The sequence below is a fragment of the Artemia franciscana genome, chromosome 21 (genome assembly GCF_032884065.1).
Source record: "Artemia franciscana chromosome 21, ASM3288406v1, whole genome shotgun sequence".
NCBI lineage: Eukaryota > Metazoa > Arthropoda > Branchiopoda > Anostraca > Artemiidae > Artemia > Artemia franciscana.
This window is the reverse complement of record NC_088883.1, coordinates 33,235,906-33,257,023: the sequence shown is the minus strand read 5'-3', so window position 1 is coordinate 33,257,023 and position 21,118 is coordinate 33,235,906. Positions and strand designations below refer to the sequence as shown.

Here is a 21,118-nt window from a genome sequence, read left to right as displayed (position 1 = left end):
ATATAGAAGTAGTTTGCACTTAGTGCCTTTCGGTTTATTCAACATCCCCTGAGAGTTTCAACTTAATACTCTAAGCTGTTCCTGAGAGATTGATGATGTTTTTTTTTGACAACCAGCATGCACGTAGTGTGTTTTGATTTATTTCAATTTCCCTTTCAACATTCCGTGAAAGCTTCACCACAATACCCTCAGCCTGAACAGTAGTCGATTGAGATGTAGGAGTTGTATTGGTAGTTTTAGTAGTAAGACTACCAGTAGTTGCGCTAGTTGTAGTAGCAGTGGTAGTAGTTATGTACACGTATTGTCTTCTGTTCAATTATCTCCCTCATCATTCCCTGGAAATTCCGAATTCCTGAGATACTCTCTTTTGACGATTTGCATATACTTACTGTGTTCTAACTTAGTTCAGCCCCGCTCAACAATCCCCGAAAGCTTCACCTGAATGCCCTTGGCCTTTATGGACACCGAGGGTCAAACATGCCCCCTTTACTGATAACAAGTACTATATGCAAACAATTGGCAAATTGCATAACCTACAGCCCTTGCCTCAAGGGATGTAGAAGTGGTTGTTTTACCAAGAAACATAGCAATTTGACCTTTCAAATATGCTGAACTAAGTGCTTTCTCAACTGTTCATCAGATATTTTGGGGAAAAGGAGGGCTTAGGAGGGGGCTGGCTGCCTTTTAGTGACTTTTACTCTGAAAAAGGGGTTTTCAGAGTTCAAAGTTTATCTAACCACAAATGAGTTTACAACAAAAAACGCTTCAACATAGCATCCCCCACAAGGCTCTATGGCCAGGAAAAACCATGGGAGGAACAAAATAAAAAAAAAGTGCATCAAAAAAATATTTTCAACATAATGCATTCAAGCCTTCATGAGACTCAACACTCCCACACACAAAAACAAAAATGCACACATAAAAAACAGCAACAACAAAACACACACACACACACACACTCAAAACACACGCAAGAAAATTATCCACCTTAAAAACTCCCAAAATCACAACCTAGGCTGGGGAATATCACGTGATTTCAAAGGAAAGGCTTCTTCTTGTGAAAGCTCTAGTGAGAGGCTACCAGAACTTTCAATTCCCAATCGAATGAGGCTCTTCCGGAGTTTTAACGACAACTGCTTTCCTAAGAAGTGTCTTGGTTAAAAAAAATGCAATGGGGGGCTGGGGGTACCAGTGTATATTGTGCAATGGTGGGTTGGTGGTACCACATATATAGTGCAATGGTACCACTAATAGTGGTACTATATATATATATATATATATATATATATATATATATATATATATATATATATATATATATATATATATATATGTATATATAAATATGTATATATATATATATATATATATATATATATATATATATATACATATATATATATTATATATATATATATATATATATATATATATATATATATATATATATATATATATATATATATATGTATCTGTGTGTGTGTGTGTGTGTGTGTGTGTGTGTGTGTGTGTGTGTGTGTGTGTGTGTGTGTGTGTGTGTGTGCATATATGTATAATGTATCAAACAGTTGTAACAGTGTAGTAAGGAGCGACCCGGCTCAATAGTAACCAAAACTCTAAAAAACGGAATTTTGATAGCACTAGTTACATAAAAAAAACGCATTTTAATGCTGATTCTAAATATATATCATATATAGGATCCAATAATTGATTTAACTCAGTTATTGTTGTATTTAGTATTTTAATTAATTATGATTTAATACAATAATTACTTTCAGTCATTAGAAGCCATCAAGGATGAAGAAACAGTGGTCAAAAACATAAATGTGTCACTTGTTGTCGAGGAAGACGGAATTTTAATACGGAAGCTAGAAGGTTTGTATATTTTCTGATCGCTAATTGGTTTTCGCCTTTTCTAGTAAACTATTTTGATTTTTATTATTAGAAAAAATTGCAGTTCTTTTCTCTTCTTCCTCTATATGGATGAACTCAGAAAAGAAAATTTAACAGGGTTTAGGTGTTGAATTGGGTTTGATTTGGTGAAGAGGGGGGATGGGGTGTAGTTTTTTTCTTATGTGCTCACTTGTTTTATATTTTTTTTTCTTAAGAATTAATTAACCATGGGTGCTCTAAATGTGCTCTTGAGCAAGGGATTTGTCACCGACAAGGATAAATTGCATAAAATGGGAAAAAATGTATTTTGTTCACTTTTTTAATTTTTTTCGGGTAGGGGGATGGATCTTTAGATTAAGCTTGGGGAGAACAAGAGGATCCATCTCCCCTTATACGTACATGAGTATTAGTTTTTTTTTGTGCATTCTGCATCTTATTGTCATTACATTATGTGGGCTAATTTATTTTGGTACAAGACTCTTCAAGACATCGAGAATGGATTTGAAGATTCGTTGCCTTCTTTGTTCTTAAGATAAATTTTTGTACAGATGCATTGCCCTTTGTAATGAAATTGTGGTTTTTCTTCTTAGTCTGAAAACAACGTTATTTTCTCGTTCTGTATTAGCACTGTCACTTAACGTGTTTGAATTTTTGTACAGATGCAGTACCATTTGCAGTGAAATTAGGGTTTTTCTTTTTAGTCTGAAAACAACGTTAATTTTCTCGTTCTGTATTAGCACCGTCACTTAGCGTGTTTGAATTTTTGTACAGATGAATTACCCTTTGTGGTGAAAATAGGGTTTTTTATGGCACTTGATATTTACCAAGTGACATATAGCGATCGCAAAATCTTTCGGTCTGTCGGTCCTGGCTTTGCTAGTTTAGGCAGTTCCAGATAAGCTGTGACGATCAAATTTGGCAGGTGCATCAGGGACCCGACTAGATTAAATTTGAAATAGTCGTTTCCCCTCTTCGACCATCTGGGGGGGGACGGTTAAGTCGGAAAATTAGTAAAAAATTAGGTATTTTTAACTTACGAACGGGTGATAGGTTCTTAATGAAATTTGATATTTAGAAGGATATCGTGTATCAGAGCTCTTATTTTAAATCCTGACCGGATCCGGTGACATTGGAGGGAGTTGGAGGGGGAAACCTAAAATCTTGGAAAACGCTTAGAGTGGAGGGATCGGTATTAAGCTTGGTGGGAAAAATAATCAGCCTCAGCCTGTTTTCTTGCTGTTCTTTTGATTCCTCGGCACGCTTTCTTTTCTTACTTTCTCTATCAGCAGCAAGTTTTTTGGCATAGACTCTTTGAGCATCTTCCTCGGCTGTTGCCATTGTAAGTTCATCAGTCATTTTACAGTTAAACATTAATAGATTTCTCCATGAACGCATGTCTTAAATACCTTTAATGACGTCACCGTAATAACAAAAATGACGACAACTAACTTCATGACGTCAGTCAACACACAAACATGACGTCACCCGACAGACCCACACACACACAGACAACTTATTTTTATATATATACTAGCTGTTGCGCTTCGCGCCACCCCAACACCTAGTTGGTGGGGCGCTTCGCGCCTCCCCAAGCCCCCCCGCGCGCGTAAGTCGTTACGCGCCATATTAGTTACGCGCCATTGTAGTTGTGTCCCTGTGTCCCACCTGTGAATATAGATAGATTTATATATGTGTTTCAAACTACGTAAAAATTGCGAATATACAACATTCTTGGCTTTCCCATTGTCTGTGCATATACAAAGCCGTATGTACTAATAATGACGTCATATGCAAACGTTCTTTTTACAAACAAACAAACATGCATACACACAACTCGTTTTTATATAGATAGATAGATAGATAGATACAATACAAATTAACTGCGTAAAACTTGCGAATATACAACATTCTTCGCTGTCCAATTGTCGCTGCATATAAATAGATTGTCAGGTTTACCGACCCTCGAACATGCAACGTACAATTTTCCATGGGAAAAACAATCAGTATTAAGATCTATACCACATTTTTCTAATGATTGACCTTGAGCTTTGTTAATGGTGATTGCAAATGTTAATCGAATTGGAAATTGCAATCTTTGAAATTGAAAAGGCAGATCCGTTGGAATCATGGGAATGCGAGGAATAAGAACAGCCTCACCCTCAAAAGGCCCTGTCAAGATTGTGGCCTCTATTAGGTTTTCCATTGTTTTTTTTACGGCAAGTCGCGTGCCATTGCAAAACTTTGGTGGGTTGATATTTCTTAAAAGTATTATTGGTACGCCTATTTTTAGTTGTAGCACGTGTGGTGGAAACCCTGAAAGATCCACGGAATTTAAAAATTCAGATGGCTAATTAACCGCTTCATTTGTTTCCAAAACTGTGTCGACTGACTTGTAAAGGACTGCCTGGTCTCGAATCTTGGTCAAAACAATATTGTTGATTTCGTGGACGTCTATATTTTTGGGTGCGAGAATCGCTCTTTCACTTAGCCATTTATTATTTTTATAATTTTTTAGAATATTCGGAAATACTTTTTCAATCAATTCATTTTTGGACGTCACTAAATTACAGAAATCAGCAGGTAGTTGTATACGTCCTGAAATTGAGTCTACTGGGAGCTTCCCGTTTCCAATTGCCAGCAGTTGATCTGAAAATGTTTGACCAGAGTCATCGTTTCGCAATCGGACACGTGGAGTTGACGTTTCGCACGCGTCATTGATGCAGTTATCCCAGTGTTGGTCATTCTCCAATAAATTCAGAGCTTGGCATGCACTACGGTAAGTGTCATGTATAGTACCGTTTACAGTTCTCAAATACTCAAAGGATGTTTCCTGAGGCGCAACACATTCCCATTGTTTCACCATTGAATTTCAAGGCCTGTGCAATAGGGACAAATTTTAGACATAGTCCCGATTTGAACACATCTACTCAAGCTATAATCATCGACTGGGCTGTACCTGAATGCCAGGCGATAACTTTCAGGTTGCTCTGATTCCTCGGCACGCTTTCTTTTCTTACTTTCTCTATCAGCAGCAAGCCTGATTTCTTGCTGTTCTTGTGATTCCTCGGCACGCCTTCTTTTTTCACTTTCTCTTTTAGCAGCAAGTCTGGTTTCATGTTGCTCTGGTAGTTCCTCGGCACGCCTTCTTTTTTCACTTTCTCTTTTAGCAGCAAGTCTGCTTTCGCGTTGCTCTGGTAGTTCCTCGGCACGCTTTCTGTTCTTTCTTTCTCTATCAGCCTCAAGCCTGTTTCCTTGCTGTTCTTTTGATTCCTCGGCACGCTATATATATATATATAGCGTGGTCATTAACAAAAATGACCACAACTAACTTCATGACGTCAGTCAATACACAAACATGACGTCACCTGACAGACACATCCACAGATAACTTATTTATAAGTTATTTATAAGTTATTTATTTATATATATATATATATATATATATATATATATATATATATTGATGTTGCTGAGCTGTTCACTTAAATCTTCTTTTTCGGTGCGGTTGGGTCGTAAGCAGTTTAATAGAAATAGACCAGTCAAGTTAATATTTAAGTCACCAATAGATTGTGATTTAGCCGCCTTCTTTTTGACCATCATAGATTCTGAGATTAAGGAGATGATTCCGTATTTTTGGATTGCGCATGACAAGAGTTATGCTGAGCTTGCGTTGATAAAGAAGTACGATGCTTTGAAATAACAACTGAAGGAAAAGATTGATGATGGTGAGTTTGGTTGGAGGATTAAGACTCGCCCGGAATTATCTCAAGAACAGCGGTCTTTTCGTCCACAAGCTTAATTTGAAATGTCGCAGTGATCCACTTTTGGTGCTTTACACTAACGCAGATTGTCTCGCCTCCAAATGGGTAGAGTTTAGTGAGTTAGTTAATGAGTGGAAGCCACATATAGTCGCTGTTACGGAAGTTTTACCGAAATATGTCAGTGATCCATCTATTTTTGCTCAGCAGTTACAACGTTATAGTTTAGTGTTTAACAAATCACCTAAAAGGAAGATCTGTGTTTACATCCATGAATCTATAAAGTTTTCTGTGGTAATTGATACTTTAGTAGATTCAGTGTCAGAATGCGTTTGGATTGATATCAAGCTACCTTCTCAAAGTAGTTATGTGCGTATTGCTCAATCTAGTACTACGTCACCAAAAATTTTTTGGAAGTATGTAAATAGAAATAAACCAAATCTGACACACTCTATATCAACATTCACACATCTAACTACACAATTACCAATTGATAAGGATTTTGAAAAGACCCACATTTTTAATGAGACTTTTGCTTCTGTTTTTGCTAAGCCAAAACAAATACCCTCACATTTTGAAATACCGATAACACCACCTGAAACTACTTCACACTTTCTTGATTCGGATTTTTCAATAATCGAGGTGTTTAATATTCTTGAAAAATTTAACACATCAAAATCAAAAGATGTAGACGGATTTGCAAATGAAATGATTAAAAAATAGCTGGAGAAATTGCAGAACAACTTACTTTCATATTTAATTTATCTCTTGCACATGGGTTGCATCCCTCTGGCTGAAAGAATGCCTTAGTGAAATCCCTTCATAAAAAGGGTGCCAAATCATATTTTATAAATTATCGGCCAATTTCAATCATCTATTGTTTGTCGATTGATGGAAAAATTGATTATAGAGCGAATTCAAAAGTTCTTCGATGTTAATTGTCTGTGGAGTCTTGCTCAACATGGTTTTCGAAAACGAAGATCTTGTAACACCCAACTTCTTCAGGTAATTGCTGACTTTCAGGGCTTTGCAGACCTAGGTATACCATTTGATTGTGTTTATATTGACCTTTCAATGGCTTTTGATAAAGTTTTGATATCCTTACTTCTTCGTTAATGTGCTATGTATAACCTAGGACCAAGAACAGTTTCATTCATAGGTGATTATCTATAGGAGCGAACTCAACAAGTAGTTGTTGGGGGGGGGATAACATCTCCTATTGAAGTAATAAGTGGGGTGCCCCAGGGGAGTTGCCTAGGACCTGTTTTATTCTGTTTATTTGTAAAGAATTTACCCTCCTCTATCCATCACTCCTTTCTAAAGTTGTTTGCCGACAACGTGAAAGTCTGCTTACCCATAAGAAATCTAACAGAGGTACAACTTATGAAAGAGGACCTGGATTCTGTGACTCAGTGGTGTGATTCCAGTTCCATGTTTATAAATCCATCAAAGTGTGTTGTTTTACATTATGGTCGTAGGATACCTCCCAATTGCACGTATCTTTTGTCTGGTACAAATGTCCCTTCTGAAGAAATGGTGCGAGATCTTGGTGTCCACTTCGATACCCAACTAAAATTTGATAAGGAGATTTCAGCAATCGCGAGAAATGCGAACTACTGTCTATCGTCTTTGAAGAGAAGTTTCAGAAAATTCAATCTTCGAAATTTCCTTTTGCTTTACAAGTCTCTTGTTCGCCCACTTCTCAAGTATAAGACTTCCATCTGGTTTCCATTAAATGTAATGGATGAGCTTCGCGTAGAAAAGGTACAAAGGAGGGCGTCAAGGGTGATTTCTTACCTTCAGCATCTTCCCTACAAAGAGCGACTCTCTAGGCTTGGTATTCCGACATTAAATTTCAGACGGCGTCGTAGTGACCTTAACAACGTGTTCCGTATTATTAAAGCTATAAATGACCTAGATTTTGATTCATATTTCAAATACTGTCACTATCACACAACCCACCAACACCATTACAAACTGTACCCCCCAAAATCAAATAAGAAAATAGGGCAATGCTCATTTTCTAGTAGGGTCGTTTCACCTTGAAATAGTCTACCCATTGAAGTCGTGGAAGCTGGAAATGTACAGATATGTAAACATTCTTTAGTGGAGACACCTTTCTATTTGGGAGTTTTTGACGTTTAGTTATAAGTTGATCTTTTGGTTATGAGTTTTTGTCTGAGTTTATGAGTTTTGGATATAAGTTTTTATGGCACTTGGTATTAACCAAGTGACACATAGCAAGCGCTGGGATGAAACTTGGTGGGGAAAATAAGCAAGAGTCCTAGATGCATGATTGACGTAACCAGAACGGATCCGCTCTCTTTGGGGTAGTTGGGGGGGGGGGTGTAATCCTGAAAAATTAGAAAAAAATGACGTATTTTTAACTTACGAACGGGTGATCGGATTTCAATGAAATTTGATATTTAGAAGGATATCATGTCTCAGAGCTCATATTTTAAATCCCGACCGGATCTGGTGACATTGGGGGGGGAGTTGGGAGGGGGAAACCTAAAACTTGGAAAACACTTAGAGTGGAGGGGTCGGGATGAAACTTGGTGGGAAAAACAAGCACAAGCCCTAGATACATGATTGACATAACCGGAACGGATTTGCTCTCTTTGGGGTAGTTGGGGGGGGGGTTAATTCTGAAAAATTAGAAAAAATGAGGTATTTTTAACTTACGAAAAGGGGATCGGATCTCAATGAAATTTGATATTTAGAAGGATGTCATGTCTCAGAGCTCTTATTTCAAATCCTGACCGGATATGGTGACATTGGGGGGAGTTGGGAGGGGGAAACCTAAAACTCGGAAAACGCTTAGATTGGAGGGATCGGGATGAAACTTAGTGGGAAAAATAAGCACAAGTCCTAGATACATGGTTGACATAATTGGAACGGATCTGCTCTCTTTGGGGTAGTTAGGGGAGGGGGTTAATTATGAAAAATTAGTAAAAATGCGGTATTTTTAACTTACGAACGGGTGATTGGATCTCAAGGAAATTTGATATTTAGAAGGATATCGTTTCTCAGAGCTCTTACTTTAAATCCCGACCCTATCTGGTGACATTGGGGGTGGGGGGTGGTGCCAGGGGGAAACATAAAATTTGGAAAACACTTAGAGTTGAGGGATCGGGATGAAACTTGGTGGGAAAAATGAGCACAAGTCCTAGATACATGATTGGCATAACTAGAACGGATCCACTCTCTTTGATGTAGTTGGGGGGGTTAATTCTGAAAATTAGAAAAAAGAGGTATTTTTAACTTACGAACGGTGATCGGATCTCAATGAAATTTGATATTTCGAAGGATATCGTTTCTCAGAGCTCTTACTTTAAATCCTGACCGGATCTGGTGACATTGGGGGGGAGTTGGGAGGGGGAAACCTAAAACTTGGAAACACTTAGATTGGAGGGATTGGGATGAAACTTAGTGGGAAAAATAAGCAGAAATCTTAGATACGTGACTTACATAATTGGAACGGATCCACTCTATTGGGGGGGGGGGTAATTCTGAAAAATTAGAAAAAATGACGTATTTTTAACTTACGAAGGAGTGATCGGATCTTCATGAAACTTCATATTTAGAAGGATCTTGTAACTCAAATCTCTTATTTTAAATCTCAATCGGATCTAGTATAATTGGGGGGGCAGTGGGGGGGACCGGAATTCTAGAAAATACTTAAAGCGGTAAGATCAGGATGAAACTGGATGGGAAGAATAAAAACCTGTCTAAGATACGTGACTGACATAACCGGACCGGATCTGCTCTCTTTTGCTGAGTGGGGGGGGGGTAACTTTGAAATTGAGTTATTTGTAATTTACGAAAGGGTGACCAGATCTTATTGAAATTTGATATTTAGAAGGATCTTGTGCTCTAAAGCTCAAATTTTAAATTCCCACCAGATCCTGTGACATTGGGGGGAATTGGAGTGGGAAACCAGAATTCTTGGAAAACGGGAAAATTGGGGTAATTTTATCTTACGAATTGGTGATCGGATCTTAATGAAACTTGATATTTAGAAGGAATCCATGTCTCAAAGCTCTTATTTCAAATCCCGACCAGATCTTTTGACATTGGGGGGAGCTGGAGGGGAATTCTTGGAAAACACTTGGAGTGGAGGGATCGGGATGAAGCTTGGTGGATAGAATAAGCAAATGTCCTTGATACGTGATTGACGGAACTGTACTGGATTCGCTCTCTTTGGGGGAGTTGGGGGAGGGGTTCAGTGATTTGGCGAGTCAGGTGCTTCTGGACGTGCTAGGACGATGAAAATCGGTAGGCGTGTCAGGGGCCTGCACAAATTGACTTTATAAAGTCGTTTTCCCAGATTCGACCATCTGGGGGGCTAAAAGGAGAGCAAAAATTAGAAAATATTAGGTATTTATAACTTACGAGTGGGTGATCGGATCTTAATGAATTTTGATATTTAGAAGGACGTCGTGACTCAAAGCTCTTATTTCAAATCCTGACCGGCATAAAGTCTCTTATTTTCCTTTTAAATCAACCTATTGGTTCATAGAATTCTGTTAGAGCTCATACCATATGATCTCTTGGCTCTTAGCTCTTCATGCCTTGTCACAAGTGCCATATGAGCTCTTAGCTCTTGTTTTGTTTCTTTTTTCTAACATACCTTCTTCTAATATCCATCTGTGTTGCTAGTGTGGCTAATTAGCTTATTTCTTGTTTTGTGTTTATAGCGACAAGCATTATTGTTTACTGTTTGATGAATTAATATATATATACTGTTTGTATATATATATCCATCAAACAGTAAACATATTAATATATGTTTACTGTTTGATGAATATATATATATACATATATATATATATATATATATATATATATATATATATATATATATATATATATATATATATATATATATATTTTCAGAGAATTATCATCAGCTGTTTAGCACTCACATCCCCTACAAAGAACTTGGCTATTCAAATATAAGTTCATTACTGAGAGCCCATCCTAAATCATTCAGAATAGTCCAGCGTCCTGAAGGGGAAAAAGTTATAGCATCAGCAGACGAAAGTACGGCTCACATCGTTTCACTTGTGAAAGGTCAGAAGAAATCCAAACCTAAGCCAGCTAGAAGGACTGCCCCAAAGGTAAGTTATGGCTTTCCTTCTCTGCCCCTCTCTACATCCTTCTGTCCCTCGTTGTATCAGTCCTATTCTAGTCCCTCAGTGTGATATACTAGAATCAGGTAGCCTACTATAGTGTCCCTCCATTTCCATTGGATGTAGAGAAGAAAAAGGAGAACCAAAAGGATGAGCACACTTTTGTCAAAATTACCACCCAAATCGTGGAAAAACAATTTTGCTTATTTTAGTAATTTACAGTTACGTTTTATTGTGTAAATTGTCACCCGACTCAGTTGTGCAGCCAGAGTAGTAGAGGAGGGGAGTGGGGGTCTGTGTAAAGCACTTAGTTTTGGTGGTTTTGACCAGATATTATATAGATATCCATTTGTAATTGATTGTTGTAATCTGTGTTCGCCTTCGCAAATATGTGAATATATCCATGTATAGCAATTTAAGTTATACGCGCCAGATTCAAGACATACTTCTTAGTATAAAAGCTGCTTCCCTTGGCCTCCCCTCCCCCTGAAACGATTATAATTATTTCCAGCTGGCTAATACTCTTGTGTAACAGCTATTATAACAAAATAGTGCATGCATCTTTTCAGACTTCTTCTCGAATAAAACTGAAAGGCTATTCTTGAGATTCTATTCAAATATTACTTTGGAATAGGTCATAGGCTGTTTGGTTTTGCAGTACAGTGGCTATGCGACTCATCTCCCAGATTAGAAAAATGTCCTCGAATCATCCTGTTATAGCGACAAACGTTTTGATGCTTAAATGTTCTCTCTGTAAAGTTTATGCGAGCATCCCTTCCATAATAACCATATATACCCCCAGGGAATAATTTAGAACGCTTGTCCCCGGGGCCCTGGAGGGTTGTATCGGCACTGTGGTTTTCCTTATCTGACATTTGAACTGTTTAAAAAATAGCTTTCTTAAAATTTTTATCGGATGGGCTTGGGGGAAAAGGCTTGGGGGGCTAGTTGCCCTCCAATCTCTTTTGACTCTCAAAAACTGAACTAGAGCTTTCAATTTCCAATCAAATAAATCCTCTGTAGGGTTTATACGAGCATCCCTTTCATAGGAAACATATAGGCCCCTAGGGTATAACTTGCAACGCCTTCCCCTGGGCCCATGGGGGTTGTGTCGACCCCGAAGTTTTCGTTGTACTATCTTTGAACTATTTTAAAAGATAGCTATCTCAAAGTTCTTATCGGACGGGTTTGAGGTTGTCTCAACACCAGAATTTTTGTTATGTGACTTTTCAGCTATTTTTAACAAAATGGTTATCTCAAAATTTTACCTGATGCATTTGGGGGAAAAAGAGCGTGGGAGGGCTAATTGCCTTCCAATCTCTTTTAACACTGAAATTGAACTAGAACTTTCACTTTCCAAACACATGAGCCCTCTCTGAAGTTCCATGGGAACCGTATATGCCCCGCAGGCATAAATTACAACGACGGCTCCCGGGCCCTGGGATGTTTTGTCTACTCAGAGTTTTTGTTATCTAGCCTTTGGAATGTTTTCAACAAAATGACTATCTTCAATTTTTATTTGATGTATTTGGGGAAAAGGCGTGGAGGGAGGAGGAGGCTAGTTGTCGTCTGATTTCTTTTGACTCTTAAAAAGTGAACTACAACTTTCAGTTTACAAACAAAGGAGTCCTCTTTGAAGTTTATACAAGTATCCCTTCCATAACAACCTTATATGCCCCCAGTGTATAACTTACAACGCCTTTTCCCGGGCCATTGGGGGCTTTTTCGACACCGGAATTTGTTTTATCTGACCTATGAACTAGCCCTCTCTGAAGTTTATACGAGCATCCCTTCCATTAGAACCTTATATGACCAAATTACAACGCCTGCCTTTGGGCCTGGGGGGTGTTTCGATGCCAAAGTTTTAGTTAAATGACCTTTGAACTATTTTTAACAAAATGACTATCTCAAAATTCTAATGTGATGCATTTGGAGCAAAAAGAGCATCTGAGGGGGAGGGGACTAGATTCCCCTTTGATTTCTTTTGACTCTTAAAAATGAATTATAACTTTTAATTTTGGATCAAATGAGCCCTCTCTGAAGTTTTTGTACGAGCACCCCTTCCATAAGCACCATAATTGCCCTCCTGGGTATTATTTACAACGCCTGTCCCCGGGCCCTGTAGGGTTGTGTTGACACCGGAGTTTTTGTTAAATGATCTTGGAACTTTTTTTAAAGAGTGGGTATCTCAAAATTGTTATTGGATGTATTCGGGGAGGAGTAACCCTCTGATCACTTTTGACTCATAAGAGTGAACTAGAACTTTTAATCTCCAATCAAATGAGCCATCTCTGATGTTTTTACGTGCATCCCTTCTATAAGAACCAACTTTGCCCCCAGGGCATAATTTACAACGCCTGTCCCCGGGCCTGGGGGGGGGGTTGGCGACCCCAGAGTTTTCGCTATACGATCTTTGAAGTATTTTCAACAAATCACTGCCTCAAAACATGTATTGGATTTATTTGTGGGGAAAGGGTGTGGGGTAGTTGCCCTCCGATTGCTTTTGCCTAGCGTTGCCTATAGTAAGGCCATACGGTTCCAATGCTTTTTGTTTTTTTTCCAGAGGCACTTCATATGAAAGGGGTCGTCGCATAAACTTCAGAAGGGGCTCGTTCGGCTTGAAATCGAAAGTGCTACGAAACAAACACTTATCATCGCCTAGCGTAATGATCTCATCTGTGATCCATGGGTTTCACTGAGGTTTTGTCGTCCCATAACGTCATTCGCTGTTTTGATGATTGCTGTTTCGGTCTTTTCAGTAAGGGAGTCTATCTTGTTAGCTGTGTTCCAGGGAAAACGATTACAAGTATCTCTGGGAGTTTCTCAGATAGAGTGGAAATAAAGATCTACCTTTATTCGTGATCCCACAGGAGATCCATCTGGAATCTCGGAATTTTGTTACTTTTGGTAGCTGTCTTATGGTTAGCTCGAATCTTGACATCAGGAAAGTGTGGTCTGAGTCAAAGTCTGCGCCAGGTAATGCTACTGGGTCTGTTACGGAAGACTTCCTGTGCTTCTATAATAGCACATAATCATAGTCTCGGTTTTACCGTCTGGTGATCTCCAGGCAACTTTAAGCTGAAGGCGGCGGTTGAACATTGCGTTAGCTACAAATAACTTGTTTTCAAGGCAGTAGTCGAGCAGACATTTGCCTCATGGGTTGAGTTTTCTATGACCAAAATTATATCAGGCTGACCAAAATTATTTGTGCCAACTATAGCATTAAAGTAACTCCTGACAATTATTGCGCCTTTCTAATAAATTTGGTCGATCATGCTTTTTAGCACAGAATGGGATTCATCACATTCTTTCTCGCTTATGGCGGTGTTTGGGGCATAGACTTGGACAACCGATGTATTTTTGACAGCTCCTTTCAGTCGTAAGACAGCTGTTTTCTCCGAAATTGGGGTGGAACACATAAGAGATCTTTTGGCAGTTGATGATACGAAGGATCCTACACCTTGTCAATGAACAGGGTCTTTACTGCCAGAAAGCAAGATTGAGGCTCTGGAGGAATTTTTCTCAGTCGTTCAGGGAATATAAGTCTCAGATAGACCGACAACATCCTAGTTGCACCTCTTTAGTTCTCTAAAGGCAAGATCAAGTCACTAGCTTGGCAAGTGTTGGGATGCTCAGCATGCCAAACCATATTGTTTTCATCGAAACGGAACAGCTGTGTGCATTTTCGCCCCGCTTTGGAGTCATACTAAACCTAGGTTCGTTGGTTTTCCTGGACGTGATAGCATCTAAAATCGCATTTTCACCATCCTTCAAAATCGGTGGTTCGTCAGTTACTCCGAACGCGGCAGCAGATGTTCGCAGAATAGTAAGCCTTTTTTTATGATTTCAAGAGAGGTTGTTTCTTGGCTAAATGGGCCGTTATGCTATCCAGTCCTCTCCACCACCTTGCAGAGGCCGTTGTTCATAAGCTTGAATCCTCCATCTTACCGTAGTTGTCCTTTTATAGATAATTCTCCTACGACGGTGTTCTGCTTTAACATAAAATTTGACACATTTCTGGGCAAAGGTTTGTAACTGATGTTGCATATCCGCACGCCGGTGTGCCCTGCTCAGTATACATCAGAGGGTTCATCTTCCTCTTCTGCCTCTATTTACAACCCTCTGGGTAAGGGTGTCCCAGTTACTATTATTGACTAGGTAACCCCTTGGTCTGAGCCTCCTGCTCAATGGAGGTTTTCTACATATCTGTAGAGAGTTCCTCTGTCCGCCGCCTGAGTACGCCCTTGCTTAGAAGGTGACTCAGTGGGTGCTAATTAATATTATTCCCCACCTCTCTCTAAATGTATATCTTTTGACCTTGAGCTAACTTCCTGAAGGCCATTGGCTACGTCCACACATTTGTATTGCAAGTTTAAGATTGGCTTCGAAATTGCAATATAACAGGTTTCATGATTAGTCAATACGTAAATGATAAGATTTTTTTAATCCATACTATTGATGAGTACCGAAATCACTAATATACTTCTCTTTTTCATTTATGACAAATATACGCAAAATATAGCTGTTTTTTAAGGAACGGTAGAGTCTACATTGAAATCTCTGAAAAAATCACTTTGTGCACCTGTTGGTTCAGGACAGGGGACTGGTTCAAAGAAAATCTGTTGCTTTTTTAATTATCAACTTGATGGAAGTAATGAAAGACTTGAGAGCCATGGCTGATTAGAGTAAAGCCAACACAGGTCATGTCTGTGAGCCATTTGAAGGTGATTGGAACCCAAGATGGTTCCATCGGAACCATCACAGTATCGCGGGTTCAACTTCCACATCAGAAGCGAGTTTTCCAAGCAATTATCTTTTAATTAATAAGAGTAATAAAACATGTTCAAAAACATGATTAATGCTACGTGAAAAATAAACGAGTTGAAAAATACTGGAGCAATCCTAGGTAGGGTCCTTTTTTTAACGTGGACAAAAGCGCAAAAATAGATTCTCTGGAACTAGATGCGTTTGAAAACAGATATTGAGAGGATCCAATTTATACTCACACTGATTATAGGAGCATATATGTTAAGCTAACCCTAGATTCTTCAGAGCCAGGAATGGCGTGTAGGGAGTTCGTGAAACCTCACTAGACGTCTTAGAGCCGAGCTGGAGCTCTTGTTTGTTGCCTGTGAGGCAGCTATGTTCGTTATGTTATTGTCGTAAGGTGTGTCTTGGTTGACCTCTTTTGCGCCTCCCCTCGAGGTGTCCTTGCACACTCTTTTCTGAAACCGATATCGTGGCCAAAGTATGGCCATCTCCTACGTTTCAGGATTTCAGCAGCTAATGGATGAACAGTTTACCAGCGAAGATCTGAGTTGGTGACTTTTTCTCGATACAATATCTTCAAGACTCTAAGGCACGTTTTTTCAAAGGCTAGGAGAGCAATGACGTCCTCTTGTTTGTCGCCTGTGAGGCAGCTCTGTTCATTATATTGTTTTCGTAAGGTGTGTCTTGGTTGACCTCTCTTGTGCCTCCCATCTGTGTGCCACTCGTACACTCTTTTTTGAAATTGATATCGTGGCTAAAGTATGGCCACCTGCTACGTTTCATGATGTCAACAGCTAATGGATGACCAGTTCACCAGTGAAGATCTGAGTTGGTGACTTTTTCCCAATACAGTATGTTCAAGACTCTAAGATACATTTTTTCAAAGGCTAAGACACGTTGCTCACGTTGGATGTTTAGCTTCTAGTATTTTCTAACATAGAGGACGAAAGACATGTCGTTGCGACTCAGAAATATTTATGTGTTATGTCTATATGCCAGGCTTTGGGTGGGAGAATGTCATAAAGAAAGAATTAATGGAAATGGTAACTTCCTGGGTGGGTGTAAAGAGGCAGGCTTTGAATAGATTGGGCCGGAGGAGGAGATTGCGGAGTTGTGTTGGCCTCAGGTGGCTTGGTGATGCGATGGGTTGTTAGTAGTAGTAGTAGTACTATATGCCAAGCTGCTGACTATAAGATATTTGTTATTTAGACAGTGCTCATTTTTGCTTTATTTCAAATCTGGAAATTTTACAACTTTTTCTTTTGTCATTTTTTCATATTTTATTGTAGGTTTGATGTTTTTTCGAAATTTATTTCTTCCCCCTCCTCCCTGAAACAATTCCCTATGTATTGATCTAGCGTTTTGTATTTTTTGAGCGTTGAGCTTTGTCTTGACATTTGTCTATCTGTTTGTTTTCTATCTTCCAAATATGATTTTAGTTTCAGGCATGGAATTGACATGAGTTTTGTTTCAAGAAAAACTGGTGTCCTTCCTTTACTTTTAAACTTTGTTACAGGCGTGTTCAAGATATTCAAGATTGACACGGCATCACAACCCACCGAATAGAGTGAAAAGGAGTGCACGATATCCTTTGCAACCACACTTCCAACAAAATATCCAACATCGCAGAACTGAATCTATAATAGATCCCAAACCACCTACCATACAGCATCCTAAGCCCCAACCCAAAAAGGTGCGTCATTTTTATCATCTGTTGCATTAAAAAAAAGGAAACATCAATTAATTTGTATTTGTAAAGTTTGGTCTCTCTCAATTTAGCTTATAGAGGAGTTCATAACAACAATAAGGAAACTACGGTTTGTGGCCCATGCTAGGTCAGCAAAATTTTTTGAGCATAAAATTTTATTTTTCGATTTTATTGAGCAACACAAACTACTTTTTCGGCTAAAAGGTTTTTTGGTGTTCATGTACTATTCTATTTACTTTATGCATATAGTTATATATGTCAGTATAGATACTACTGAACAGCATGCAGTAGTAACTTGGTATATCTGCTCTGTCTGCTCTGAAGGAGAAACGAGATTCCTGTCAATTCTGTCGCTCTCACCATTCTATGCAGTAAGAATGGTCACCCAACACAGGGATTGGCCGCAGTCACTTTTGTTTTACGTTTTGTCACTTTTTGTAGGCCGTTTCACTTTCTCACTGAATTTGTCACTAAAGTCACTTTTTTTGTTCATGTTTTGAGCTTTTTTTCAGCAATTTAGTGAACTAACATAAGGTTGGACGTTCAAGTTGATAGAAAAGGTAAATTCGCTATTGATAAATAATCCTCCCGTATGCCTCCGCTCCCTGAGCATTTGCCCAAATTGGCTGTATGGAAGATGGACATTTTGGCCCAGATTCTTAAGTTATGTTTCTAGCATTTGCTTTTCTTTTTGTGTTTGACTGTTGTCTGCAGAGGGTACAAATTAATACTGATAAGTTTAGGGGACGTCAAAATGTAAGAAGCAACAAGCGTCTTTCACTGGCTCTATGGGTTTATACTTGTTTGTATAAATATACGAGCTGATGAAAATGCTTTCTAAATCCATTCAACACCTGTTCTTTTTTCAGGTCACTAAGAGTGATGGGTAAGACGAAACTTGTACAAATTAATACTGATAAGTTTAGGGGACGTCAAAACGTAAGAAGCAATAAGCGTCTTTCACTGGCTCTATGGGTTTATACTTGTTTGTATAAATATACGAGCTGATGAAAATGCTTTCTAAATCCATTCAACACCTGTTCTTGTTTCAGGTCACTAAGAGTGATGGGTCAGACGAAACTTTTGGAATAACTTTTTTAAGAAACTTTTGTGGGGAACTTTCGGACTGAACGCATAGTGCAAGAGTAATGTATCAAGAGTAGTGATGGTGACAGTTCATTTTACTACAAAATATAAAAAAAAAAAAACCCTCAGCTGCCAAAAAGGGTTTCATGCTCTTCTTCAAAATACCGCCAAAAAGGAACACAAGATGAACGCGTCTGCTCTTCTAAACCCTCGTCAATTCAGATTCAATGGATCAACCGAAAGCAAGTCACATGCTGGAAATGATGCACTGGAAAAGAAGCTTGAGATGTTCTCTGAGAGAGGTGGCTTCAAAGGCAGAAATAATATGGGTTTTGAATTCTATACTCAGTTCTTTTGCTGCATTTTTGTGTGATGGTGTTGCTGAGGTCTTTCGAACACTGTTCCTGGGCGCTGTCGCGGAAGGCTTCTCGTTAAATGCCAAAAAACGACCTACTTGTTGACAAAGGCAGTTTATCCGTATTTTAGGGAAATTTTCGTTGAACATGTCCAGATATCTGACTTTGTACTGGAATGTGACGAGACCACAAACAATGCTGGGACGAGAGAGCTCCAAAGCAGGGTCTGGCATTTTTCGGAGGGTAAACTAGTTATTACTCGGTATTTTAGAACATATTATTTGAGACATGCTACTAGTGAGGATCTGAGCAAGAAGCTCTTCCAGTACATAGAAGATGAAGGAATTCTACTGGAGAGACTTTTGATGCTTGTGAGGGGTCTGCAAGAAAGCCTAGTCAATTGTTGGCTTGGAAAATAAAAAGTAGTATTCAAAAGATCTTTTAAATATCGGTACCTGCAACATCCACGCAATGCAGAATGAGTTGGCTAAGACAGCCAATAATAAAAGCTGAAATCCAATTTTTGGTGAGTTCTACAGAAAACTTCACTGTATTTACTGGAGTGTTTCAGCAACGAGAGCTGTTGTTTCATGTTTTGAATATTGAGTCGTGTCGCTCATGCACATTTCTTTTCGAACAGATTTTACGTGTTGATGATTTCAACCGTCACCTCGCCATTTGAAAGCGTAGACAGTGCTGCAGACGTATATCTAGAACAAAATTTTTGCAATGTGAGGATCCTGGCAGCTCTTGCTTCTTCGAAGGTGACTCAGAAAGATTGGAAATTTTTTTTTCTAGGAGTCAGGAAGAAGGTCAAAGCTGCTGCACAGTATTTGTTGGCAAAATGCCCTTTGAACAAGCAGTTTTTCCGAAGCCTTAGCTGCTTCAACCTTCCAAAGCCAGATTCCCAGCCGATGGGTTGTAGTGATATTCTCGACGTCGCAAGAGAACTTCTGTTTTAGATGGACATAGAGAAAGTCCAGGGAGAATGGTATTTATTACAGTCGGATCCGGTATCACCACACACGAACAGTACACGAATCGATAGCTATTGGCAAAAGATCCTAGATTTGAAGACACTAGGTAGTGATGTAAAATATCAAGCTTTGAGTGGAGTAGTTTAAGCAGTTCTTTTGCTCTGCCATGGAAGCACAAAACTGCCCATTGCTCTGCTCATGGAGACGTGGAGCGAGGATTTTCTCATTCAGCTCAGTTAATGACTAGCAAACAAGCCTGTAAAGAAAAGCAGACCCTAAACGCTAAGGCTTTGTTGCTAATGCTTTGCGCAACTGAAAACAACCCGAGTTTGTGTCGATCACAAAGAAGCTGCTCTAGATTGCCAGATCAGCTAGATCTAGCTATATACTTTACCTCATTGAACAAAACAGGATGAATTGGAAAAAGGAAAGCTTAAAGCTAAAAAGAAAACTGCTGAATTGGAAGTCCAGGACCTGGTCCAGAGGAAGCACAAAACAGCGGATCTACAGTCTGACATTTTACTAAGAAAAGAGATGGCTAAACAGAAGAAAGAAATCAGCGATACTCTTCTGAAAGATGCAGGAGAATGTCTGAAGAAAGCAGTAGAAGAGAAGGACTTTTTGAACATTGTTCTGGTTCAAAGCATACTGGATGCAGTCCTAGAAGCTCGTTTCGAAAAAAGGGAAAGGGTAAACCTTATTGGACAAAACAGGATTAATTGGAAAAAGAAAAGTTTGAAGCTAAAAAGAAAGATGGTGAATTGGCAGTCCAGGACCTGGTCCAGAAGAATTAGAAAACAGTGGAGCTAGAGTCAGAAATTTTACCAAGTAAAGAGAAGGCTAAAGAGAAAAAAGAAATCGGTGATGCTCTTCTGGAAGTTGCAGGAGAACGTCAGAAGAAAGCAGTAGAAGAGAATGACTTTTTGAACGTTGTTCTGGTTCAAAGCATACTGGAAGTAGCACTAAAAGCTCGTTCCGAAGACAGGAAAAGGGCAGATGATGCTGAATCTGTGGAATTACTTGTTGTGAAGAGGAAATCAGAACTAATCGATCGGCTATCTAAAAAGCCTAAGAAGTTGTGACCGTAATTATGTCAAGTGTAATTGTTCGTAAATATTCAAAAATTCTGCTTCCTAAGGTTGTTTGTTCCTTGTACCTTAATCGAATTTGTGCTTTCATTAAAGTCCTCTTTTTGTATGAGCAAAGAAATCAATCAAACATAAAATAAGACTACCAGCCTTCTTTTCCGTAACCTCACGGGCTTTTAGAGGGTGATGGTGATCATAAGGTAGTAACTGGGACTTGTGTTGTTCATTTGCCTGTATTTAATCATAGTCACTTTTTACACTTTTTTTTAGTTGTGAAATCACTAAATTCACTATTTTTGGGAGCATCGTTGTGGCCAACCCCTGCTGACATAATGAGTGTTTGTCAA

At 38.9% G+C, this 21,118-nt stretch overlaps 1 protein-coding gene across 5 annotated transcripts in view; it reads left to right on the top strand.

The window, feature by feature from the left end:
• Positions 1-21,118, top strand: part of LOC136040949 (uncharacterized) — a 116,072-nt gene that overhangs the window by 13,719 nt on the left and 81,235 nt on the right. For 4 of the 5 annotated variants that reach the window (XM_065725398.1, XM_065725399.1, XM_065725396.1 and 1 more), the window contains exons 4-6: positions 1,779-1,875; positions 10,551-10,774; positions 17,073-17,249. In XM_065725398.1, the coding sequence (XP_065581470.1) occupies positions 1,779-1,875; positions 10,551-10,774; positions 17,073-17,249 (498 nt within the window). The remainder of the gene's footprint in view (positions 1-1,778; positions 1,876-10,550; positions 10,775-17,072; positions 17,250-21,118) is intronic. The other variant, XM_065725400.1, reaches the window with a different exon arrangement.